Source organism: Monodon monoceros, unplaced genomic scaffold (assembly GCF_005190385.1).
Source record: "Monodon monoceros isolate NGI ecotype Baffin Bay Population unplaced genomic scaffold, NGI_Narwhal_1 Super_Scaffold_13, whole genome shotgun sequence".
NCBI classification, from domain to species: domain Eukaryota; kingdom Metazoa; phylum Chordata; class Mammalia; order Artiodactyla; family Monodontidae; genus Monodon; species Monodon monoceros.
This window is the reverse complement of record NW_021703769.1, coordinates 72,067,103-72,092,663: the sequence shown is the minus strand read 5'-3', so window position 1 is coordinate 72,092,663 and position 25,561 is coordinate 72,067,103. Positions and strand designations below refer to the sequence as shown.

The following is a 25,561-nucleotide window of genomic DNA, read 5'->3' as shown; positions in this document are numbered from 1 at the left end:
TTCTTACATCTGCTATTCCTATATTCTTTATAGTTATCTCTACTCTTTATTAGCCAATCCCTCATTACTCCAATCTTCTTATAATTAATAGCTATTTATATTAAAGATATAAATTATTCAGATTACCGTGTGGTTTTTTCCCTCCTGACTAATACAAATGACTCCAAGTGCATGTCAGGCACGGAGACAGACGTAAGGTCCCAAGGAGCCTCTGTGTTACTTTCCATTTTGAACGGGTGGGATGTAAAGGCACATGGTTGGCAAAAGGGTGAGCAGGAGTTCAGTTTCCTCTTCTGGCACGCCAGTCAGCCGCTGTAAGAGAAGACTGTCCCTTTCTGTGTCTGCTCTGGGAAGCTCTGGGTTTTGGCTGGTCTCCACTGCACATGGGCACCTACCTGCAGCTTGAAGCGGCTTCTCTGTCAGCTACGACCAGAGCTGCCGTTCCTCTGCTGGCCTCTTGGGATCTTGCACATGTAATGCAGCATCTTCTGAAGCCAAAGTGTTTGAAAAACCTGACCTGCCCTCATTGTGTGGACCAAGATGCCAGTTTCACCTTGACCGCTCCAGGCGGCTGCACGGACAGACACTCACATGGTACCTCTGGACCTTGAATCTGTTTATTACTGGGTTGGCCAAAAAGTTCGTTCAGGTTTGTGTACCAGCTTATGGAAAATCCCGAACGAACTTTTTGGCCAACCCAATGTATTCCAACTCTCATACCTATAAGGATTGCTGGCCTCAGCCAATCCCAGCATCATGGAGATGTAGGAACACGGAGCAGAGGTTGCCCATGCTGGTGCCTTCCTGGGACCCCTACTGAGGTACTGGAGTGTGCCTTGGAGGTACAGGGCCAGGAGAGGAGAAACGATGTACAGGGCTTTCAGCTACTGGAACACTGGGTCTTCAGTAAGGGATCAGGTGAACCCACTTCCTAAAAGACAGAATGGTCAAGTGAGGAAGCTGAGGGTCATGAACAAATGGCCAGCACTGCCTATAAACCCCAGAAATCTGGGGGCACAGGTGAGTATGCCTGCCGGGATGGAGAGCAGGTGAGGGTACCTGCAGAGGAACCTCCAGGGGGCCCGTCTCCCTTTAACTTCAGGTCAGGGCGGAAGCTCAGCCGCATGTCTCAGGGAAGAGCCTGTTTGATTTAGTATGGCATCCCAAAACATACCACGTTTTAAGCAGAAATCAACACATATTTGCTGGCAGCGTGGAGGGCGGAGGAGGGAGGAGAGTAAGTCTCTAAACAAGAAAGGCACGGCACCCAGGTTCTAATTCTTGACTTTAATGCCAGGTGAGGGTACTGAGGTTCCATGCACCAAAGTGCTCACAGACAGGAAATGAACGAACACAGGCAGCGTTATCTTGTGTACACAAAGCCCACACTGTACAGAAGGAAGACGACCGACCACCCCGTGACCTCCCACTCCCAGAGGCAACTGCCTATCCCTCCTCCCCGTCTCTGTTCCCACCTCCTCTGACCCTCTGCCAGCCCGCCCTTCCTCCAATTAACATATGTATACATGTATGTTTCTTCCAGAATTCCAAAAAGTGCCTCTCCCACCCCAGTTCCCAACACTCTGGCTTCTGATGAATAAAGCCTCCCTCTTTTAAGGATCACGAGGCAGGCGCGCCACCTTCATGAAAGAGCCCCAGCAAAATGGTACCCGAGAAAGCTTAATCACTTGTAGCACAATCAAATACAGACAGAAGGTATGCAGAAGGATGATATCTGAAATTCTAACTGGGATCAAAATGATTAGTATGAGTGGTTTTTGTTTTGTTGTTGTTATTTGTCTTAACCATTTCAGGATCCAACTTAGACCAAGATCACACAGTGAGGGTCACCCCACTCTGTGGCTTGCAGATGTCAATTTCCTAGTCCTCCAAGGAGCAACCCAGAACAGGAAGATTATATCACCTGAGCAGCCTGAGGCACAAGGCTCAGACAGCTCCCAGAACATCCCAAGCCCCAGAGAGAAAGAACAGAAATTTTCAGGGCACAGTCGACTGCTTTCCACGTGATAAGCGCTGGACAGCCTGGTGAATTCACCAGAGGTAGAATAAGGATGGTGACGATTCCTCTATGTCTTCTATTTAGAGCGTTACCCAAAGAATTCCCCCACCTGGGATGGTGTGCTGGGTTTCACTGTGGTTTTGTTTCAATCTTTTCAAACTTAGCTGCAGTTAAGTTTTTCATTCTTACTGAATTGCAGCTAGCATTGCACCATGCGGTCCTATTTCCTATAATTTTCACCTTCCCAACCAGTGAATGGAGCACCTGGGAGAAAAGGTACCCGAAGTCAAACATAAGGGAAGCTCCAAAGGCAGGCCCCTTGGTTTGACCCAAGGACGTTACACACAAGAATTCCATGAAGACAGACTTCCTTTCAATCTGGGAGAAGCAGCCGTCCTTTGGAGCCCTCCTTCCTTACCCAACGCTTCTTATGTTCTGGGCTTGGCCGCTGACAGCTGAAAAGGGACCCAACTAGGAGAAGTCACTTCCTCAGAGATGACCTTTATTTGGAGGCGATCACCACAAACCCTCCACATCCAAGAGCGCTTCGCAGCCTGGCCTTGGCTTCTCAACAGACGATGGCTAAACAGGGCCACCGAATTCTTTTACTCCATGTAGAAGGAGCTCTAAGCTGGCCGCCAGTGTCCCTGCTCTGCCTGGGCTACTGGCCACAGCCCTGTCCCCCCACGACGGCACAGAGCACCTCCGCGAGGACAACACGGGGGCAGAGGAATGGAGGGGCTCCAGCAAGAGGCACAGGGACAGCGTTCCTATCCAGCGTGCCTGAAGCCCCAAGCAAGTCTTCAGGGCCTGATTTTGAGCTGACTTGAGCTTGCGTGAACCAGTCCCTCCCTGTCTTATGTGTATGGACTCTCAATAACCGCGTGCTGTGATGCTCTGGGCCAGGGAAGGCAAGAGAAGGGGCCGAGGTCAGATCACTGCGGGCACTGGGCTTACCTATCTGCTCTCTCCTCACACTGGCTCCCTCCTGAAGAGCCTGCCTCAGTGTCTGTCAAAAAACGAACCTGTATTAGCGTTCAATCTATTTGCCGATCTGGGCAACTTAAATGAAAGACCCTTCTCTGAGGACAAGGCAAGAGCCATGCTGTCAGGGTAAGATCCAAGCAGGGACATCAGCTCCGGAAAAGCGACAAGCCGCTTGTGGATGAGAACAAGGAGAGAACATGTTATCTCAGAACCTGAACGACTGACTGGACCGTCCCCTTAGATGTCAGCCTGGACACCTGCTCCACGCACATAAGAATACAGTGTAAGAGCGGGGGACCATGCCCTGGAATCTTCCCATACAGGGGCCAAGGGGTCACTGCCCCGTGAAGGAGTTCAGCCAAGGTCCCAGGGCTTGGTCTTCTCTTCCTCAGCTCCCCCACTACCCTCCTCGCCAATCTGGTCTTGTAAGACTGAGACCGATGAGGCTGACAGAAAAAAAATCTCCCTACAACAACACCCAGGAGCAGTCAAGTTCAATCACGATTATAGGGAGAAGCCCTGCACGCAGCAAGGGAACATCCCCGTTCCAGTGACTGGTGCTGCAGAGCATTTCCTCTAGGGGGCGCAGGCCCACACCCTGACTGGCTGCCCCAGACAGCGCGAGAAGGAAACGCAGTGGAACAGAAGCTGGTGGATCTTTTTCTCTCTGAATTGTGCAGAGGCAAACATAACAGAGGTCTGCTGCTGTCTTCCCACAGCTCCTGGGATAGCTGCGCCTCTCCTCCGGCCCTCTCTTTCCTTCCCCAAGATAGACAATCTCCGAGAAGGAGAACGTTGGCAGGAAAAAGCAACAGGGGTTCCCATCCAAGGAGGTTCACCACAAATTGGATCCTAACATGGAATAGCAGTCAAGGATGTATTCTGAGCCTCTAGAAAGGATGTTACATCTCAAAGATAACACAACAACTAGGCATCTTGCCTGCTTGACTTAGGGAATCTTCAAAAGGAGTCCCTGAAATGTGCATTCCAGCCCCATGAGAAGATAACCCTTCAAGCAAGGAAGGTTAGTGGAAGGTAGGAGAAGCCAAGGCCCTGAGGCAGGGCTGTAAACATTGTGCTTTTCTAAGGCCAACCTGGTGCATGGCTTTGGCAACTATGGTTACATCTCCAAAAGGTGGTGAAGAATATGTTTTGGGAGGAAAAGAGTCCACATCCTAAAACAAAGCGTGGGGCTACTGTTGAGGGAAGAGGGAGAGAAAATGTTCCTTCTTCAGCCAGGGGCTCTAGGTGGCTCCTTGCGTAAATCCCCCATCATGTTCCACATTCATACTGATACACTGAGCACAAGGAAGGGACTCTTGAACAGGATGGAGGAGTAGTTATGCCTACGTGAGTTTGGTAACGTGGCTCTAAAAAGGGCAGAAACTCTCTTGCAAGGTCAAGAAAGTGACAAAACCTCTCTGGACTTCCTGGTCAAGCCCTCGCTAGCCGGACCCCATAAGCCTCAGGCAGAGACTGCCGTGCCTCGAGGAAAGGCCAGGTGAGCGCAGGCACCAAGTCCTCGTGGGCCACCAGCCCTGAACCTGGCCCCAAGGTACAGCCAAGGAGACTGGGGCTGCACCTCCGTCCGCCTGGAGTTGTGCCTCAGGACCCGTCCTCACCTCAGCAGGTTCTGGGGCAGCCAGCAGCCCTTCCAGGGACCTTGCTCCCAGAGCTGCCAAGGGGAACGGACACCCTCCCTGACAGGACTCTGCTCCCTGCCAGGGCTACTCACCACCATGTGATCTTGAACTCATAGATGGGGCGCTTGCAGTAGTAGTGGTTGATGAGGTGCTTGTCACACACCCCGATGCACTGGTGGTCCACGGTGAGGCCCTGGGCCGAGAGGTCGGTGACCAGGCAGTGCAGCAGGTCATAAACGTCAGCCACGGCCTCCCAGGGCCCGAAAGACACATCCACTTCGCAGTGGTGCTCAAAGAGCTGTCCGTCACTCTCGCTCCGTTCGAAGCGCAGGGAGCTGAGAAGCGGACACTCGTAGGGGGTGATGGGCATCTCCTCCTTGAAGACACAGACCTTGAGCTTGGCAAAGCGGGCCTTCCGCTGGACGGCGCGCAGCCGGGCAATCTCCACGATCCGCTCCAAATGGTCTGTGGGGGTGAACACGTCACCCATCAGTGGGACGGGGGTGGGGAGGGGGGCGGGGCACAGAGCCCCAGTGATGGTGGACCCAAGAGGGAAGAGACAGATCCCTGGGGAAGGGACTCTGGGCCCATGAAGGGCACAAACTTAAACAGGAATCGTGGTTCTGCAGGGCAAAAGGAAACAAAGGGGATGGGATGAGTACCACCCTTCTGAAATGCGATTTGATGACGTTGCAGGCAAGGTGGTCCCTATTTCATCTGAATCTTCCTGCGGGACTGGGAGGGCGGCAGGAAGGGAAGCAGGATCCTCTCCCATCTTGAGTAGGACAGGTGTCTTGGTGAGCCATGACCCACTTGTTCTGGTGGAGACCTCAGCACTGACAGATGCCTCACTACCCTCCCTCCTCACACCCCGACTGCCCCGCACAGTGAACCCCTCACCTTTGTAATAGGGCATGAGTCCCAGAAACGCTTGGCGCACTTTCTCCCCCTTCAGTGGCTGCATGTTCTCCAGCTGCTCCAGGAGAGGCCCGATGGCATAGTACTGGGCCTCTTTGTACACGGCCCGCACGCGCTCCCGAGGCGGCAGGTCCCCCGAGCGTAGGAAATTCAGCACATCTCTGAGCAGGAAGGAAAGAGGGTTGGTGAGAAGGAGTTAATGGATCCGGACAGTGCCACCCAGTGGTTAGAGCACAGGATCTGGACCCAGATGGCCAGCTGTGTAACCTTGGGTAAGTGAACTTAACCTCTCTGTGCCCTTTCTCCTCTGTAAAATGGGGGAAAATAAGAAAACTACCCCATAATGTTATGAGGGGATTAAATAAGTTAATACATAAAAAGCGCTTAGAAAATACCTGGCACAGAGCAAGCCCTCACTAAGTGTTAGTAGTTGTTATTGTATCATTATTATTATAATTATTAAGTATATATAGGAAAAATGGGAAGATATGATATCTAGCCCCTTAATTATATTTTGAATTGAGGTACAGATAATAGCCAATAAAGGTACACATCTTAATTGTACAGGTCAATTACTTTTGCACGTATGAATATACCCACACAACCACCACATACATCAAGATATAGAACATGTCCATCTAATTAAAGTTTCCCTGTGCCTCTTCCCAGCCAATCACTACAGAGACAATCACTCTAACTTCTAATTCTATCAACAAAGATTAGTTTTGCCTCTTCTTGAAATGCATGTAAGTGGAATCACACAGTATGTTCTCTTTGGTGCCTGGCTTCTTCCCCTCAACCTAGTGTCTTTGAGATTGATTCCCTACGTCATCATGTGTAGCAGAAGTTTCCTTCCTTTTATCGCTAAGTAGCATACCGTTGTATGAATACACTATAAACTATTTACCCATTCTCCTGTTGATGGACATTTGAATTGTTTCCAGTTGGGGTCTCATAAGAGTAAAGCTGTGACAAACATTCCCTGTAAACTTCTTGTGGACTCAGGCACCGATTCCTCTTGGGTAAACATCAGGAGGAGAATTGTTCGGTCATAAGTGCCTGTTTGACAAAGTGGTTGTAGCATTTTATTCCCACCAGCCACGTGGAAGGGTTCTGCACTCCCCACAGATCCTTGCCATCAGTATCATTCTGTAGCTATACGGAGAAGAGGAATGCCTAACCCTGACACCTGAATAAACTGGCTTCAGGAGTGAACAAAAAATCACATACTGCACCTTCTTAAAATAACAATTCAGTTCTTTTAATTCTCTCTTCAGATTCTTTAGGGCTGAAAGTAATCAGACCCATCACTGGTAGACGTGGGAAGGGCTTTTCTGTGAGGGTGTATCAGTAAACCCCAAGACCAAGCTGTTACCTCAATAGTGAGTCTATGACCATGAAGCAACACCAGCCAACACTCACCAAGTACTAATCTGTGTCAGTCACTATTCAGGAGTTATCCCATTTAATCCTTCCAACGACATGGGGTAAGCGCTTTCTTACGTCCGTTTTATAAATGAGGAAAAAGTGGGGCTCAGAGAGCTTAAGGAACACCCTTGCTAAAGGAGCCACAGCTAGCCAGAGGCCAGATGCAGACACGGGTGACTCCAAATCCACACCCACAGTGGTCCAGACTCCAGTCCAAGCCGCTGTGCACTGATCACAACGGGAAAGTGCCCCAGGTGGAGGCTCAGGCAGCCTCCATGGTGGCTGCTGGGGCTACGTGAGCTCACCCACAGAGAAACGCCCTAAACCCTATTTTATTTTATCTGAATCTTTCCACAGCTCCATAGGCTGCTGATGAATCTTAGGCCACTGGAGTCCAGTAGCCTGAGGATAAACACCACAACATCCCGCTTGCTGCCATGCCCTTGCCTGGCCCTGCCACTCTCCAGCTGTGGCCACCTGGGTATGGGCGCATCAGCCTAGGCCCAAACCAGGTTCCCCCTCCCCGTCACTCCTTCGAAAATCAGTCCTCTAGGATCGTAAGCAAATCTTGGTGAGTCCTGAAAAACATAACCCCGGGCAAGGCCCAGCGAAGAGTGCTGTGGGAGCTGCCAGCCGGGCCGAGCACTTTCCTCTCCCAAACAGCCTGCAAACAAAAATCTTTTTATAGCTCTGCAGAGCGATGTGACACTTTGTTTTCTCAGCACTGGAGGCAGCTGACCGCCCAATGGGGAAACCCAGATGCTTCAGAGAAAATTATTTGACGAGGCTCCTTTCTGAGGATGAAAATGACCCTTCTCCCAGTGTGGGGAATCCTACTTGGAGGCCGGCACAGAGACGTAGTGGTTGGAGGGTCTCCTTTTGTTCAAGGTCAAAGGCCATGTTAGTTCTCCAGTCATCTCCAAAGTTAGACGGATGGGGCAAAGAGTTTCAGCCACATACTCTGAAAGGACCTGGCCAGGGGTCACACCAAGCCTCTTTATTTAATCCACATGACAGGCCTGCAAGGCAGCTATAATTACTTCTCATTTCACAAACAAGGAAACCAAAACATAAAGTCTTTAAATTGTTTATCTGTAAGGTTTTCAGAAGTCCTCTCTTGGGAAGGGCTATCTTTTTTTGAGATTGTGTTGTTCCATGTTTTACTGTTAAAATGACAGTAACAATTGAAAGTGGGGTTTTTTGTGTGTTTTTGCTGTTGTTGTTTCGTTTTGGGGGGGTTTTTTTTTTGGCTGCACGGTGCGGTACACAGGATCTTAGTTCCCCCACCAGGAATTGAACCTGTGCCCTCTGCAGTGGAAGCATGGAGTGTTAACCACTGAACCGCCAGGGAAGTCCCTGAAGGTGTTTTTTTTTTTAAAGACTTGGCAAAATTACAGGATGGCAACCCTATGTTGGCCCTTCCCTCACCTTTTTTTGTCCTATTTGTTTCAAACTATTGAAAGAATTTTGGGAGCCACTGCCACACCCCATGTTTCTCCCTAACAGCGATGCCGAGCCCCAGAATCTGGATCTGATGGTCTTCTCCCAGAAGGGGTGTTGGAACTCCCCTGCCTCTCGGTGCGGTCACACCTATTCCACAGGGATGACAACTTCCCAGTCTTAATTTGCATAGCAGAGAATCAGTTTCATCACATCCAGCCAATGTGTGTCACCTGGGATTTCTCCGGCTGTCCTTGCCTCCTCTGGGAAAGAAACTAAGAATTCTGATCCAATGCAATATGCACATTTATTAAATTCCACCAGCAGGTTATCTCCTCTTCTAGGTGTTATGGAAGACATCAAAGTCCCATGCCCAAGCCCGGGCTGCTCACTTGCTAGGACCCTGCAGCTGATGGCAGAGGGAGGAACGTACCCGAAGTGCGCACCGTCCCGATCAATGAAGTAGCGGCCCTCGGCATCCGTGGGGATGTAGTGCCGCCCGCTGAACATGGCCGCCAGCATGGTGTCCTCGTAGCGCCGCAAGGTGGACAGGCGTGTGGTGAAGTGAGCCCCTCCGATGTTAAGGGGGACAACCTCAGGGAACTGGGGAGGAATCACCGGCACTTTTAGTCCCACGGTGGGGAGGCAAGCCGGGGCTGCCCCGTCTGCCGCCTTCCTGGGTCTGATGAGCGCCACCCAAGGCCCAAACCCAGGCATCTTTCTGACCGCTTCTCTCCCCTCCCTTTCCCTGCATTCATCAATTACCAAGTCCTCCCCATCCTCCCACAGCTCTTAAATCAGGTCTCTGCACCGCAGTCCTACAATCTCTGCTCTAGAGTTCAAAGCCTTTACTGTCCTCCTTCCACTTCCTGAACTCCCCACCTTTGTGCCCTTGCTCATGCTGTCTTCTCCGTCCCCAGCGCTCCTGCCACCCTCCCTCTCTCTGTCCATCCAGCAAATGCAATGGCCCCATCTGGCAGTGTGCGCTGTTCACTGCACAGGGGCACCTGCGTGAGCGGGGTCTGCCAGCCCAGCTGTACACCCTTTTGCTAATTCACACCAAGGAGCCATATCGGTTAGCAGCATCCACTCATTCTGAGAGCTTCTATTCAAGGTCCCCTACTCCGTGAGCATTTCTGCTCTGTTGTCCTTTGCCTGCCCCAAGACAGGGTCCACTGAACACTCCCGCCATTGTGCCTTCACTGTAGCCACGCTCTCCTGTATAACAGAGCTCTGCACAACGGGAGCTTTGTGCTATCGGTCGTTATTATTGCCCAAGTTTCCCGAGGGCAGGAACAGCATCTTGTTCACCTATCCTGAGGCCACCCAGAGCAGGGCCCACAGATGTTTGTTGAATAATGCCAGGCATCCACTCCTCATCCTCTGTACCTCTCCACTTCTCTCCTTAATCTGTGCAGGGAGATTAGTGCCCAGTCCAGCTACAGTTCTGGAGGCAAGGGCAGGGAATGATGGTACCTACATTTGCCCTGAGAAGCTCTAGGGTCTCCCTAAAATGCTCAGGACCTTTATTTATTTTTTTAAATCTCTTTCACTGTTTGTGGTTTTGAAAGAAATGAGGCCAGTTCTCCCTAATTTTCCCACAAACCTCCTCCAGATTAACTAGAATTTTATCCCAGTGCATACTTTTCAATATTACGACATCTCTCTGGCTCTGTGAAAGTCTATGTGTATTTATCTGGACAGTCCTTTTTCCCAACTTTCAAATTCTTTGTGAAATAAAGTAGGATACAAATACATTACATCAAAGTTGCCCAGTGTCTTGTGCAGTGCCTGGCTCATAGTAAAGCCCCAAATATGCACTGAATGAATGGATGAATGAAACGGACGGGCACTTACAGTTCTGTGAATGTAGGTACTGTTACTCTTCTGCACCCAGAGGACAGGAAATGCCTTCTGCTTATTCTATAGCTAGCTCCTCTAAAACTATTTTATGTGCATACCAAGGACCCCAATATTATTTGGAGATAATAATAGTTTACATTACTCACATGGAGCCATGTAATTTGTGAAAGAGCTGGCACTGGAGTGCTGGCCTATGGTCTCTGGGTCCTGTGCTTTTTTCCTCAAGCCACACCGTCTCACCAGTGACAGTGCACAAAAAATGGCACCCTGGGTCTCCAACGGTTCCCTTCTTTTTTTTTTTTTTTTTTTTTCCAATTACAAAGAGTCCTTCTGGAGATTTGCCCATTTTCACAACTGCCCCACGATGTTTAGAGTACTGGTTCGTAACCAAAGAGGACACTACAGTTTCCAGAGAGCCTCACCCAGCCCCATCGTGCCCCTCTGGGTCTCAGTCTCTTCACCTAGGACTCCACAGGTCATGTCTGCCACTACCTTAGCCCCTACCTCCTAGCCTCTGTCTTCACTGCCCAGCAGAGCCCCACCTTCCCTCCTTTCCCTTCTCTTGAGGGTCATTTCAGGTGTTCGTGTGACGGTGTCACATGCGTTAAGTAAGACCAGTGCATCACAGCACAGCAGCTAGGAGGGAAAGCCATGGAGGTGTCAGGTGAGTGAGGCCACATCTATTAACTGGCCTGCTTCTTATCTGCACACAGCCCGTAACCCCACTCTCTGGGCAGCCGGAGACTGGGTTTGGGCAACCACTGAGGCCTCCTCTTGGATTCTCTAGGAGACACTATCATCTCTTGGGGCTCCAAGGGCCCCTTCCCACGGCCTACCCTCCCTCCTCCAGTAGGTAAGGTGGGACACAGGGATGGGAGTACCAACCCTGCAGGCAGTGAATCCTGGAAGGAGGGGGATGGGAGGGCCAGGTGCCGCCTGGGGCAGGGAAGACACACCTGGTGCATTTGGGGGGGGGGTCGGGTGGTGGGTGGGAGCGGGGTGGGCAGGGGAGCACGGCTCCTCTGGCGCCGCCCTCGGCCCGAACCCCACCCCTGCCTCAGCGCTGCAGCGCTGCTCACATCCCAAGGTCAGCTCTGCCTGGCACCGGCTCCTCCCCCCGCGCCCCTTCCCGCACCCCCGCACGCCCTCGGTCCAGGTACCTCCTGCGGCAGGAGAGGCAGTGCGTGCCCCGCCTGCGTGGCTGTCGGGGTGGCCGGCTCCAGAAAGTCGTCTTCGGCGTCGGAGCTGGACATGGCACCGTCCGGGCGACGGCTGTCTGGCTCCCGCCCCGTGACTACCACCATCCCTCTGGCTCTGGGCAGTGGGCGCGGCTTCAGGCGGGCGGGAGGGCGGCGGCCCGGGTACTAGCACCCAGCAGCGCCTGGCATGACGCGGCGCGGCCGACGGGCGGGGCCGGAGGGGCGGAGAGCGCAGCGCGCACGGGCCGGAGGGCCGTCGCTCCCTCAGCGCCGACGGGCTCGCCGACCACCCTGACGACCGCAGGGCGACCGGCCTGACCCGGTCGCCTCCCGTTATTGGCCGAACCCCCGCTGGCTTCCTCCCCTGATTGGCAGGAAGCTCGCCCAATCGCAGAGCAGGCAGCGCTGTCAGCCAGCGTCTAAGTGGCCACCGGAGCCGGACCGGCTGGCCTGCCCTGCTCTGATTGGCCCTCTGGCCAGCAGGCGCGCCCTCTCCAGCCAGCTAACACTGGCTCGGTGCGCTGGGTGCGCGCGAGGCCCCCACCTCTAAGCCAGGCCTTCTTATAGGCTTGGGGAGTGGCTCCCGCGTCCAGGTCAACACCTAGAAACCTGAGACGAGAGGGGGCTAGTGACTTAATCTTTCGTACGTTTCCAGGGCAACGGGTCCTGTGCATCCCTGGGCGTCGAAGGCCAGGGAAATCTGGGAGGACCAGGTCACCTCAATGGAGAGCCTGAGGATCCTTTCCTGGAGGATTGTGAGCGAGGACGGCTGAGGTCACTGAGGTTGTAGGAGAGGAAGGGCAGCACTGCGACAGGGGCTGGCTCTCCTCTAACCACAAGGGTAAAACCTGGGTCTCCAGTCTTTCCTGATTGACTCAAGCAGCAGTCCGAAAAAGGAAACTCAAAATAGGGGCAGTTGAGTTCAATTAAGGATGACAGTGACTCTCCACCCTCTATGTGTCAGTTCTTCCGCTGGGCACCTGGAGACACAGATGGAAACAGGCCCTGTCCAAAGAAGCTCACAGGCTGCTGAGGCAGAATCCAGCCTGGTCCAACACATCTGTCAGCAGCCTTGGATGCTGTGTCCCCTGGCATGACAGGGTCAGCTCAGAGACTCTCCTAGGGGGCCAAGGTTTTAGCTCTTCAAACCATTTTTACACCCAGTTCCTCATTTGAATCTCACATTGTTGTGACAGAAAAGGAAACTGAGTCCTAGAAGATTAGAACAGCTTCAGGGAGGTCAGCCGTGAGCAAGAGCCACAGCACTTCCTCTTTGGACCAATCACACTCCCAGCTGTTAGGAGTCTCCTAGGTCAGTGTTTTCTCCAAATATACTTGCATCAAAAGCACTGGAGGGAGAACTTGTTAAAATACAGATTCCCAGCCCTACCTCCAGAGAATCTGATTTAGTCCATCTGGGATGAAGCCCTTGAATTTGCATTCCTAACAAACTCCCAGGTAATTTTTTTTTAATATTTATTTATTTGGTTGCGCCAGGTCTTAGTTGCAGCACGTGGGCCCCTTAGTTGCGGCAGGCGGGCGCCTTAGTTGTAGCATGCAAACTCTTAGTTGCGGCATGCGTGTGGAATCTAGTTCCCTGACTGGGTATCCAACCTGGGCTCCCTGCATTGGGAGCACGGAGTCTTATCCACTGCACCACCAGGGAAGTCCCACTCTAGGTAATTCCGATGCTGCAAGTCCTTGAATCACATTTTGAATGGCACTGCCCTAAAGAAGGCCCCTTGAGGCTATCTCTTAGCTATCACTACCTGCTCCAGCCTTTCTCAACAATATCTATAACAAAATTTCCTCTTTCCATCCTTTGGATGTTTCAGCTGTAATAGAAACTGCAATCAAAAGTGGCTTTAATAATAGGAGAATTTTATTATCTTACATAACAAGAAGTCTGAGTAGATTCTGGGTTGGTTCATTAAGTAACGCAACAAGGAGTTACCTGGACCAGCTTCCTTCCATTTACCCACTCTGCCAGATGACCCCTCCTCCTCTAGGAATCCATATGAGGAAACCAGAGAGCTAAGGTCTATCAGAGTGATATCCTACACCTTAAAGCAAGGCTGTATAAAGAGAATGGGACAGGAGCCCCAGAGGCTCAGGAGGTAGGAAAATCCATGTGCAATCACGGTTACGTTACTGAATGTGTTGGAGTTTTCATCTTCCTCTTCTGCTGAGGATTTCCTTCAGGAATATAGTTTCCCAGTTGGTTCTGTTTACACGGTGGGGAGAAGTCCAAGGGCAGCCGCCTGGAATGAGGACTTGCTGACTGAGTAGGCAGGGGTTGGAGCAGGCGTTCTGGGAAAGCAGGGCAGTTTGCTGGCAGTGGCCATCCCCACCCTGCAGTGAAATGACTTCCAGGCCAGTTCGCTTGAGGGCTGTAGGGAAGGGTCAGTGAGCCTCGGCGGGGGGGGGGGGGGGGGGGGGGTGGGGATGGGTAGCACATGGCCGCGCAGAGGTGTGGGCTGCTCTCAGAACACGAGCACTTATAGCCCTGGGATTACTTTTCCTCCAGGAGTCAACCAAAAAGAGAGTCCTACAGGCATGGAGTCCTGAGATTAGTCAATTGGATTCTGTTCTCCATGCCTCACCAAAGAAAAAACCTTTTGAATGGCAACAGATTAACAAAGTGCTGATTCAGCTACTGAATTTTTTCTCCGATTTTAATTTATTCAACAGTAAAGGAAATGAAAACGGTAACAAAAGCATCCATCTTCTTTTCCTTCCAGTTGGAGGACTCGCCTTTCCTTTCTCTCCCAGCCTTGAGGAGGAGGTTGTTTGCCAGCAGTTTCCCAAGGCACGGAAGCTTGGCTAAGGGCCCACTTGCTCTCAACCCAGCTCAGCTCTCCCCCAGCCTCTGACACACCCCCATTCGTTAACCACTGCTGTTCTGTCTCCTGGACTTCTCTTCGCACAGCGCACGGGGTAAATGTGGCCGATGTTCAGATTGCCTCTCACATCTCTTTTCTGAGCCCCTGTCCCCACCACCACCCCAGTGTGCCTCACTGAATGCTAGAACCTTGAAATCTAAAAGCTGCTTGTCTCATGGTACCTTGTATCCTGGGTTCCACAGGTGACCTAACTTCACCAAGCAGATCCCTGCACTTGAGATTTGGAGGGGGAAAGTGAACACTGAGTTGGAGGCCAGGCTTCTTGCTCTTTCGGTGGACAAGTTTGGATATGGAAGTGTTAAAAACGTTTCCTTTTTGCTGTGGCTGTAGCAGATGTCCCATGTTGGTCTTTGCCTTCCTGGGTGTCAGAAAGCAGGGTGGGGCATCCATTTTACTGTCTCATTACTCTCTGTAATCAACCTCCAAGGTCCAGCACAATGCCTGGCATATAGTAGCAATTCAGTAGATGAATACATGAAAGAAATTTGTGCTGTGATCACATTCAAAGAGTTACCTCTCCATGTAGATTTTTTTCTCATGTATTTTATTGGTATTATTAGTATATTAAGGGCATGGATTGTTGCTGGTATCATAGAGGTAGGGAATTCCAGGATGCCATCATGCTGGGCTGGTGGGAAGGGGCTCCCCTCAAGTTGTGAGAGGTCCTAGGGGTGTTATTCAGAGCAGAACATTTGTGGGGGGGGGCTCTTTGGTTTGGAGTACACACTGGTAACCATGGATGTTTTCACTGTGCAAGATGATATGGGCCCCAAAAGTGCTCTCACCCCAAGCTCTTTATAGGTAAGCTTTTGATGTTGTTTTTCATTTATTACTTAATTATAATAAAAACAAATAACATAAAATATAGATGCAAAAATAACTCACATCCAACAGCACAAACTAACACAACACTGTAAATCAACTATACTCTAATAAAAATTAATTAAAAAAAATAACTCACATCCAGAATTCAATGAAAATAGTGTTTTATTTATGTGGTTTCAGCGTCCACAGTTGTCCTACCAACTGCTGCCTATTACTCTCTCATCCCTTGTGTCTCTAAGGGAGCTCTTGTTCCAGTCACCTCTGGAAGCATTATGGTCAAACCCCACTGGTGGCTGGGTGAGTATCTTGGAGCCACATCCCCAATCTTCCCTCCCATCCCCATGGCCCATTTGTGTGGCATTTCCACTGGTCTATCAGTTCAGGTTTAAGCACTTCACAGTTTAAATATCTATTATTCAATATGATTCCATCAAGTGGAAAAATAATTTAGCTGGAAATATAATCCCCTGTACCCTGACAAGAAGTACCCTATCTCTTAGTGTCCTCATCTCTTGGGGCCTCTCCACCATTCCACAGCCTTTCTTCCCCCGGGTACCCACACCCACTTAGACACTGCCTTGGATTTGAGGCTGGGAGTGGCCTGCTTCTCTGAGGCAGTAAAAAAGTATCAGAGAAAAACAACTTGCCATTTGGGGGCTTCCTAGCTGCTAATATTTGTTCTGACATTTGTTTGGAACTGCCAGCTAAGAGTCCTTTGGTGAAACATTAAAATATCCTGAGGCAATATAGAATGAAAATAATCTATAAGAGTAGGGGTCTGAAAACGTTTTTTTTTTTTTTTCTTTTTTTAAGGCCATGCTGTGTGGCATGTGGGATCTTAGTTCCCCAACCGGGGATTGAACCCATGACCCCTCAAGTGGAAGCGTGGAGTCTTAACCACTGAACTGCCAGGGAAGTCCCTGTAAAGGGCCAGAGAGTAAATATTTTTAGCTTAGCAGGCCACAGTCTTTGTCTCTACTCAACTCTGCTGCTGTTGAAGAAAAGCTGCCATACACAAGACATAGGTGATGTCATAGGTTATGTCATAAATTATGTTGTAAGACATAAATGGTGTGGTCAGATTTGACCCAATGGCTGTAGTTTAGCAACCCCTACACAAGAGAAATAGATCAATTCTAAGTGCATTGTGATCTTTTCAAATGTGCTCCATCTAAATGTCCTAATAGCTAATACTCAGCTTCATTTCTTGTTTTTTTAAAAATTTTTCTTCTTCTTCTTTTTTGTTTTTTTTTAAACAAACCTTTGTGTCGAGGGTTGACTTTCAATAGATCTCAGCACAGCTTCATTTCTAATTCAAGTCTCATTTACTCATTTGTGAAAAACAACCAATAGCCAAGTCTTCAGATTATTAACATTACTAATTTTTCATCAAAAGAAGTAGCTAAATGAGACTTACCAGAAAATAAATGAACTGAAAGTCCACGTTAAGTCTCAATAGATGGGTAGGCTTGGCTAAGTTACAGCACTACTCTAGACCCCCGATTTTATCTCTAAGATTAGGCCGGTTCAATTTCGATTTCTCTTTTCTAAAAAACTCTCATTGTTTTTCACTTTTTTACTTAAAGTAATTCATGCCGAATCTAGAAAACAGAGTTAAGCACAAAGAAAATAAGAATTCCCCAAAACTCCAACATGAAGAGATAACAAGGGACACTGGCACATGTCCTTTCTGTTTTCTATCAATTTAGTGACTCTAGTTTTCTGTCTACCCTTTCAATCATAAAAGTGGGAGCACACTAAACAGCTTTGTGATTTCAAATTTTCACTTAATGTAACATGAACATTTTTCCTGTTATGAAATACTTTTCTACAATATTGTATTAGCTGAAGAGTATTCTGTTACGTGGATGTACCATAATTCATTTAACTAAGCCCCCCCTTTTGTTAAGTTTTTTTCCAGTTTTTTGTTTCTATAAACTTCATTGCAACGGACATCTTTGTAGAGAAAGCTTTGCACACCTTTGTGATATATTTCCCTAATTTCCCTAATTATATTTCCCTAATTCTTGTAACTTTTAACACTTTTTCATACGTTCAGCAGTTATTCCATGTTTGACCAACAGAGGGCATTTAAGGCTTTCCTTCTCAGGGCAAGGCCACAGCCATTTCTACAGTATACAACAACAAAAATAGTGGTTTTATTGTGAAGAATGATTCAATTTTGGATGTTCAGTGATAATCAGCAAACTCCAAAGGGAGAATCAAAGTATTCATTTTTCTGTCTAGCCAGAACCACCCTCACCCCCCAAAAAAACCCTCAAATGATGAGCTTTGTTAGGACTTAAACCCAAAATGAATAAAAATGATCTTTTGCTCAGAATAACAAAGTGACTGCTCTGCTTTATGCAAAGGCCTAAATTCCCTGCAGAAGACTGTTGGATAGTGACAAACAATCAGGAAAGGGAACTCAATGCTGAAAATACTGACCTTGCCAGAGAAAAGCTCAGACAGCCCCCAGGATCAGTAGCTCCCTAGAAAAACAAATTTTGGGGCAACACTGAATGGAGTCCTGCCTAGACTATTACTTACCCATCACCTACTAAGCCAGGTTGTCGTAGGTAATACTATAGGTTTTGTTAGATAAGCTTGAAATAATTGTTTTCTGTACATTTTTCTTGATTTTCACCAAGACCATAAATTCCCAAGGGCAGCAATCTGCCTATACTTCTTAGCACAACAATTATACCTAGCAAATTACTAAGTATAAGGGAGGTATTTAAATAGTTGTCACTCAATGCTAATGACAAGTTTTTATTCTAGTATAAAGATGATTACTGAGAGGTAGAATGGTGGTTAAAGGTGTAGGCTCTGGAGCCAGGTTGCCTGTATTTGTATTCTGATCCCGTCACTTACTAGCTGGTCTAGAAAGCTGGTACTGCCTCCCAAGCCAATGTCTATAAAATGCACGTAGTGACAGTACCTACCTCAGACGGTGATTTTGAGAATTAAATGAGTTTAAACATGTAAACTCAGGCACAGGATCTAGACAATGAGAAGCTGTTGATAAACGTTTCTAGAAGGATTACGTGGCTAAGTGATTACTAAGATTTTTTTCCCTCATTTAAAAATTCTCTGATTCTTCATGGATGATGCTCTCTCTAGCCTCCTCCTGCAGCCACTGAGGACGCCAGCCTCTCCCTGGCTCCACAGGCTCACCCGCTGGCTACAGCCATGGCTGTGCTGGTCCTGGGCAGCTCTCTGATCTTCACAGGCAACACATCTACCCTGGTCCCTTACTCCGTTATCAATTTTTATTTAATTAAAAAAATATTTATTTATTTTATTTTTGGCTGCGTTGGGTCTTAGCTGCGGCACTTGGGATCTGCAGTGCGTGGGCCCTTCCTGGCGGCACGTGGGCTCCAGACTGGGCAGGCTCAGTAGTTGTGGCGCGCGGGCTTAGTTGCCCCGCGGCACGTGGGATCTTAGTTCCCCAACCAGGGATCGAACCTGCGTCCCCTGCATTGGAAGGCGGATTCTTAACCACTGGACCACCAGGGAAGTCCCCCAGTTACCAATTTTTAAATTTTACTCCAGGCATCTTTCATTTGTTTGGCAGGAATTCCATTTGATTCCATCAAATCACAACATCTCACAAATATAGTCATCTTCCTACAGGTCTTCTAAGGTGTCACACGGAACAGAAATGCTTTGCTTCGCAGGGCTCAAGAGAAATGTGCTCAGACCAGAAAGAAGGCTTTGTGAAGGAGGGAATGTCAACAGGGAGGGAGATATCACAGCATCTGCTTCTCCGGGCCAGTTGTGCAGTGGTTTCTTCTTTCCCGAGTCAGCTGTTTTTGTGCGGTGGTTCTCTGCCCTTTTCCTATTCCAATACATTCCCACTCATGACAGTGGAGTCTCCAGGGGTGGGCAGGCGTAGGGAATAAAAATCCTTATGTTCACCTAGGGGCGAGTATTGGAGTCAGGATGGGTTATAGTTTAGAAATGTCCTCGCCTCCCATTCTGATAGGCTCTAGAGGGATATGTGACCTCCTCCCTACAATGCTGGTAACATAAGACTAACACAGGAAATAAGCAAAAAACCAAAACCAAGAACAAATTATGTTATGCTGAAGCTGATTTTATTGCTATCTGGAGGCTGGAGCAGTAACTAGAGCAGTAACAAGAAATGGGACTTACAACAGCTGAGCCCTTAACAGGGCTGGGATTTCCCAGGGAGAGGGGAGAGGGATTAGGTTTCTGGGCATCTGGAAGAAGCAGAAAGCAGAGTGTAAGGAGACAGGGAAGAGGTGTACTGTTCACAAGGGGGTGGTGAGGCTACATTGCAGAGACAGAACAGTTTACATGTAACGTGTGAGGCATCGGAGAATCAAAGAAGGTTTTTGAACAAAAGAGTGACTTAAGACACAGTGCTGAACAAAGGATTGATGTGGCAGCAGTATTAATTTTCAGTTGAAGGGAACACGGCTAGGGGCGTGGAGCGGAAAGAAGGATACTAGAGTCAGGCTTAGATACCAGGTCACCACTGTGGCAGTAGCTGAGGGGCCTTGTGTACGTGGCTTGACCTGGCTGAGCCTCTGTTTCTTCATCTGAAAATGATATGTTAGAAGTTTCTGTCTGGGAGGATTAATCATTTACTAAATATTTTACTAGGTTCTTACAATGTGCCAGACATTCTGCTAGGTGTCAGGGGTACAAAAATGGACAAGAAAAGACACAGTCTCTGTCTTCCAGGAACTTACCATCTAGTATAAGAGATAGACAATTTAAGAAGTTAAGAAACATTAAAAACTGCAAAGTGTGATAAGGTGATATTGTGAATAAGGCAGGCAGGAAGGGGATCAGGGAAAGTCTTTCTGAGGAATTAGAATTTATGGAGACCAGAGAATTGAGAAGGAAAGAGAAGAACAGGATTCTGAGACAAAAGGATGGTAGCAGGTCTCTCTGAAATAAATTATAGCAAAAACTTCACTAAGAAATTATGATGTATAGAGGGGAATATCTAAAATACAGCAACTGAAGAAACTGTTTATCAGATAATTATCTGATAGGTCTTATTGCTTCTCAGAAATCACAGTAATGAAAACATGTAAACTACCAGTGCTTCACATTTAAAGCTTTTATTTTGAAAAATAAAATACAAAAGTCATCAAGTTGTAAATGTATGTGGTAATTCCTCAACTTCTCAGAAACAATACAATGAATTATTTAAATAATTAAGATATTTAATATTATCCACATCAATACATTTAAACAGGTACAAGTGTTCTACAAAACATTAGAACATGTACAGACAACCTATTCCAAGATGAAACTACCCAATTTTGCTTACAGAATCCCACCTTTAAACCCTCCCCTTGAAAACAAAGTTTGGAATCTGGTAAGAAAAGATGAGGACCAGAGCAGTTTTAAGAGAAAGCACACATCCTCTCTGGGCTCCTTCTCCACAGGGCCGTGCACGTAATCAAGAGCACTGTACTCGGGAAGAAGCAGGTCACTCAGGAGGGTCCGAATGTGTGCTGACATCCCACCCTCTCAGTGGGAAGCGACTGGCAAATGAGAAGGAGATTTGGGCCATGGTACCTATACTCCACTGATCTCAGCAGGGGACAGCCATTCCTAGAAACAGCCAGTCCTAGAAACTTCTCTGCTGCTGAAAAGGCAGCAGTCTTCCCTAGGGCAAACAAACAGAATGTGTTACAGGTATGCAGTCAGTTTGTTCTCCCCTGCATGACACCGCCTCCTTTCCAGCTGTGGGCCTGGCACAAGCCAGGTAGACAGGTAGGGGGATGGACCATTATGAGAACAGCTGCCTCAGGACTACCAGAGAGGCACACTCTCCCTCAGTCTGGGATGCTTTTAGATGCCTGCCAGTAGCTTCAATGTGCAACACAAAAGGATGGCAGCCAAAGCAAGGGCTGTTCCTGCCCATTTCTAAATGACTGCAACTGTCATCTGCAACTGAAGCTACTGCAGGGGCACTGACAGGGACGTCAAACGTCCAGGGGTCGAACATGCTGACTCAGTATGAAAAAGTGGATACTGAGATTCTTTAAAGGAAGCTTTAGGAAACACAGTGACTGTCGTTCATATGCCAAAGGGATCCAAAAGACAAGAGAAAGACTATGATTTGTCTTGAGATGCTTTGATGTCTTCCTGGCTTCTCCCGAGTCCTTCTCTCATTGCACGTGGGCACCTACAAGCCTCGATAAGCAAACAAGGATGAAATGCTGCTGTGGAGGCCACTCAAGGCTGGAGTCCACTGACACTGCATTCTGTCTTGTAAAACAGCTGGTCAGTAATGAATCCCTGTATGCATGTTTCCAGGAGGGAATTTATCTATACTTTTTTTTTTTTTTCCGGTACGTGGGCCTCTCACTGCTGTGGCCTCTCCCGTCGCGGAGCACAGGCTCCGGACGCGCAGGCCCAGCAGCCATGGCCCACGTGCCCAGCCGCTCTGCGGCATGCGGGATCCTCCCGGACCGGGGCATGAACCCACGTCCCCTGCATCGGCAGGCGGACTCTCAACCACTGCGCCACCAGGGAAGCCCTATCTATACTTTTGAAAGTATTTTTGAATAAACAAAATTATCCAAGGCCTGATAACGGCTGTTATACCTGTATGCTCATCGAGTTGAAGTCTACATTTAGCATTTGCTTCTTAGCAAAAAAGGCAATCATAATTCCTAAAACCTATGAATATTAACTCACTGCCATCCGTGATTTTGACTTGGCATAGCAGCATTCATGTGTCTTTTCTATCTATAATCTATTAGCACACAGCAAGTCATAAGAACCCCTTATTCAAATCAAATTATTCAATCTCAATTTTCTCAACAGTAGAAGAGGAATAATATCACCTACTTGCCAGAGTGGTTTGAAACTTGAATGAAATCATTCATATATGTATATATATGAATAATATATATATTTATTATAGATATCATATAATATATCCTATATCATATATATACTATATATATATATGATGCTTGGTATTTTACACCTGGTATGGAGTACACACTCAATACATGGTTATTATATAAAATAAAAATAAAACAGCAAACAAAACTATAAGAAAAAAACAGATTTTATTTTTTACTTTTTTATAATAGGTTTTCTTTTTATTTTAGTATTTTATTTTATTTTACTTTATTTAATTTTTTTCCCCACACTGCACGGCTGTGGAACCTTACTTCCTTGACCAGGGATCAAACCCTGCCCCCTGTAGTGGAAGCACGGAGCCCTAACTCCTTGGCTGCTAGGGAATTCCCAGGAAAAATCATATTTTAAAGAAAGCTTTTCAAGTTCCAAATGATCTAAGGCATAACCAAAATATTCAGAGCAAAACAGAATCTTAAGAAAGTGTGGGATAGGGGTGTGAGGTCTGAGCAGCCATGTCAGGAGGTCTAGGTTCAGAAACCAGCTTTGCCACTAATTGGCTGGTATCCCTGGACATGCACCTGATGATTACTCAGATAGAAAGGGCTGATAAGTCCTGCTCCACACTGTAGCCTTTAACTACGATGACACAACATAGGTTACAAACATTAAGACAGCATAATGCAACAGCAAGGTTGAAAAACCAACCAGGCAACTCCCGAACATATTAGCGCAAAAACATCTGCACATCCAGCATGCAGAGGAAGCAGCACAGGGCGGTGAAAGAATCCCCGGCTGGATGTCAGGAGACGGTGCTCTTTAGCCTTGGGTTTTTCCGACCTATGATGTGAACTTGACAAATCCTCTCTCTAGGATCAGTTTCCTTATCAGTAAACAGGTGGTTGAGGTTGATGGTCTTCAGGTTTCTTTCAGCTAAAATATTTTATCATTTTAAACCCCTCCTCATACTGAAAATAATAACTAACACTGTTTGAGTGCTTACTATGTGCCAGGCTTCTGGCAGACATTATCATGGTTAATTCTACCACTCTCTTATTAACATCGTCCTCATTTTACAGATGCAGAAACTAAGACACAGAGAAGTTAAGTAACTTGCTCAATGGCACACAGAGCCGAGATTCCAAAGCAGGTGAACTGACCCCAGGGCTGTGCCCTCCACCTGCTGTGCTGCCTCCCGAGAGCCTAAGCAGTGAAACCCAAAGACCCAGCAATGTCCCCAACCTCACCTCAAGTATGCAAGAGGTTCCTGGCTCTGTTATTCCACTTGCTCAGTCTGTGGAAGGAAGCAAAAGATGTTTTAACGTTGGTTAGCATGAGAAGTGACTGCTCTTGTCAAAATATCAGGTGTAGCTTGCAGGCTGTGATCAGAGACTTTCTAATGAATTCCGTCTGCTACTGTTGTATAATAAAGAAGATGACTGGCCTTTGGCTCTCGTTCCTGGTAGGGAGACTCTAAATCCTTGGAATTTTCCAGGTAACAGGAGTGTCTTTGTTATTCATGAGCCCCTTAGATCATACCTGAGTTTCTGCTAAGAGATGAGATGACTCAGGATGAGGGCTGGTCACCAGGAAGACCAACCTGTGATTTGAGGGTTGGGGCTCTGAGCCAGCCCAGCTTCTGGGAAGGGGACTATGACTGGGGATTGAGTTCAATTCCATGCCAATGAGTCAATCAATCATGCCTATGTACTTAGACTTCAGTAAAAACTCTGGATGCCGAAGTTCAGTGGAGCGCCCTGGTTGGTGATTGTGCTGATGTGCTCTGAGGGAGAAGTACACTGATTCCACAGGGAATGGGCACAGAAACTCTGAGTCTGAGACTCTCCCAGACCTTGTCCTATGTGTCTCTTCATTTGGTTGGTCTTGAATGGTTTCCTTTATAACAAAACTATATATATATTTTTTTGGCCACACCGTGTGGCTTGCGGGATCTTAGTTCCCCCACCAGTGATCGAATCCGGGCCCCCGGCAGTGGAAGTGCAGAGTCCTAACCACTGGACGCCAGGGAATTCCCAAGACTATAATCTTAAGTATAGCACTTTCCTGAGTTTTGTCAGAATTCTAGCTAAATGTAATCCTGAGAGTTCTGTGTGCTTCAGTTTTCTCATGTATTAGACATTAAATAAAAGCCTTTTATAGGCTTTTTTCTAGTATGTGTGTGATACATTAAATGAAACTAACCAGAACGGGGCTTGAAGTGCCTATGTTAAGTCTTTTGCCCAACTTTTTATTACCTTTTCCTTATTTATTTGTAGGAATTCTCTATACTGATGAATCTTTTGTTTCAAAAATTTCCCCCCCTTAAGGTGTCCTTTTTTACTGTCTTTATGATGCTTTCTAATAAGTAAATGTTCTCAATTTTAATGTAGCCCAAATTATCCATTTTAAAATTAATGATCCATAAAAAGAAACAAAATTGAGTTATTTGTAGTGAGGTGCATGGACCTAGAGTCTGTCATACAGAGTGAAGTAAGTCAGAAAGAGAAAAACAAATACCGTATGCTAACACATATATATGGAATCTAAAAAAAAAAAATGGTTATGAAGAACCTAGGGGCAGGACAGGAATAATGATGCAGATGTAGAGAATGGACTTGAGGACATGGGGAGGGGGGAAGGGTAAGCTGGGACGAAGTAAGAGAGTGGCATGGACTAATATATACACTACCAAATATAAAACAGATAGCTAGTGGGAAGCAGCCGCATAACACAGGGAGATCAGCTCGGTGTTTTGTGACCACCTAGAGGGGTGGGATAGGGAGGGTGGAGACGCAAGAGGGAGGAGAAATGGGGATATATGTATATGTATAGCTGATTCACTTTGTTATAAAGCAGAAACTAACACACTATTGTAAAGCAATTATACTCCAATAAAGATGTTTAAATAAATTAATTAATTAAATTAAATTAATGATCAGTATTTTTTATAACTCACTTAAGAAACCCCTCTCTCTTAAGGTCATGAAGATATTCTCCTTTATTGCCTCCTAGAAACTTTATTATTTTGCCTTTCACATTTAGGCCTATAACCAACCTGGAAATGATTTTTATGTATGCTGTGAAGCAGGGGTGTCCCTTTAGTTTTAGTCTCAAATTCCCTTTCTTGACTCCTTCAGACTTGCTATGCAAAACAGCCTTTGGATTTGACATTTCTTCAAGACTCTCCCTCTTGGATTATTCTCTGGCTCCAGTTACCATAGCCTGTAAATGAGTGACAACTTGTTCACGAATCCATCCAGGTTTCTGGCACATCTTGCCCAGCCAAGGCTCAGGGCCCCTGTGCCCCTTTGTCTGCAAAAGCTGATCAGAGTCTTTTGGATAGATAAGGAGTTCCTCTGAGAAGATCTTTTTTTTTCCTCTGACTCTTGAGGCCTTATTTCAATTTCTCACACATAAAAGTAATTCAGTGGACATTTTTAAATAAATGAATGAATGGATGGGTTAAAATTAAAT

At 47.3% G+C, this 25,561-nt stretch overlaps 2 protein-coding genes across 4 annotated transcripts in view; both read right to left on the bottom strand.

The window, feature by feature from the left end:
- Window positions 1-1,279: 1,279 nt before the first annotated feature.
- KCTD7 (potassium channel tetramerization domain containing 7) lies at window positions 1,280-11,770 on the bottom strand. Its single transcript, XM_029220006.1, has 4 exons — window positions 11,460-11,770; window positions 8,870-9,039; window positions 5,551-5,729; window positions 1,280-5,115 (listed from the first exon to the last, which is right to left on the bottom strand). Exons 1-4 carry the CDS (start codon window positions 11,601-11,603, stop codon window positions 4,739-4,741), a joined length of 870 nt encoding a protein of 289 aa, XP_029075839.1. The 5' UTR covers window positions 11,604-11,770; the 3' UTR covers window positions 1,280-4,738.
- Window positions 11,771-20,306: 8,536 nt separating this feature from the next.
- Window positions 20,307-25,561, bottom strand: part of TPST1 (tyrosylprotein sulfotransferase 1) — a 118,796-nt gene continuing 113,541 nt past the window's right edge. The window contains exons 5-6 of one of the 3 annotated variants that reach the window (XM_029221475.1): window positions 23,335-23,381; window positions 20,307-20,879 (exon numbers count right to left, since the gene is read on the bottom strand). In XM_029221475.1, coding sequence (XP_029077308.1) covers window positions 23,364-23,381 — 18 coding nt within the window. In that variant the 3' untranslated portion in view covers window positions 20,307-20,879; window positions 23,335-23,363. Of the gene's footprint in view, window positions 23,021-23,334; window positions 23,382-25,561 lie in introns of all 3 variants that reach the window. The other 2 variants (XM_029221476.1, XM_029221477.1) reach the window with 2 other exon arrangements.

Coding starts and splice junctions, on each gene's coding strand:
- KCTD7 (XM_029220006.1), bottom strand. CDS start 11,603: ATGGTGGTAGTCACGGGGCGGGAGCCAGACAGCCGTCGCCCGGACGGT. Junction 9,040..11,459: donor TGCCTCTCCTGCCGCAGGAG/GTACCTGGACCG, acceptor ATTCCTCCCCAG/TTCCCTGAGGTTGTCCCCCT. Junction 5,730..8,869: donor CGGGACGGTGCGCACTTCGG/GTACGTTCCTCC, acceptor CTTCCTGCTCAG/AGATGTGCTGAATTTCCTAC.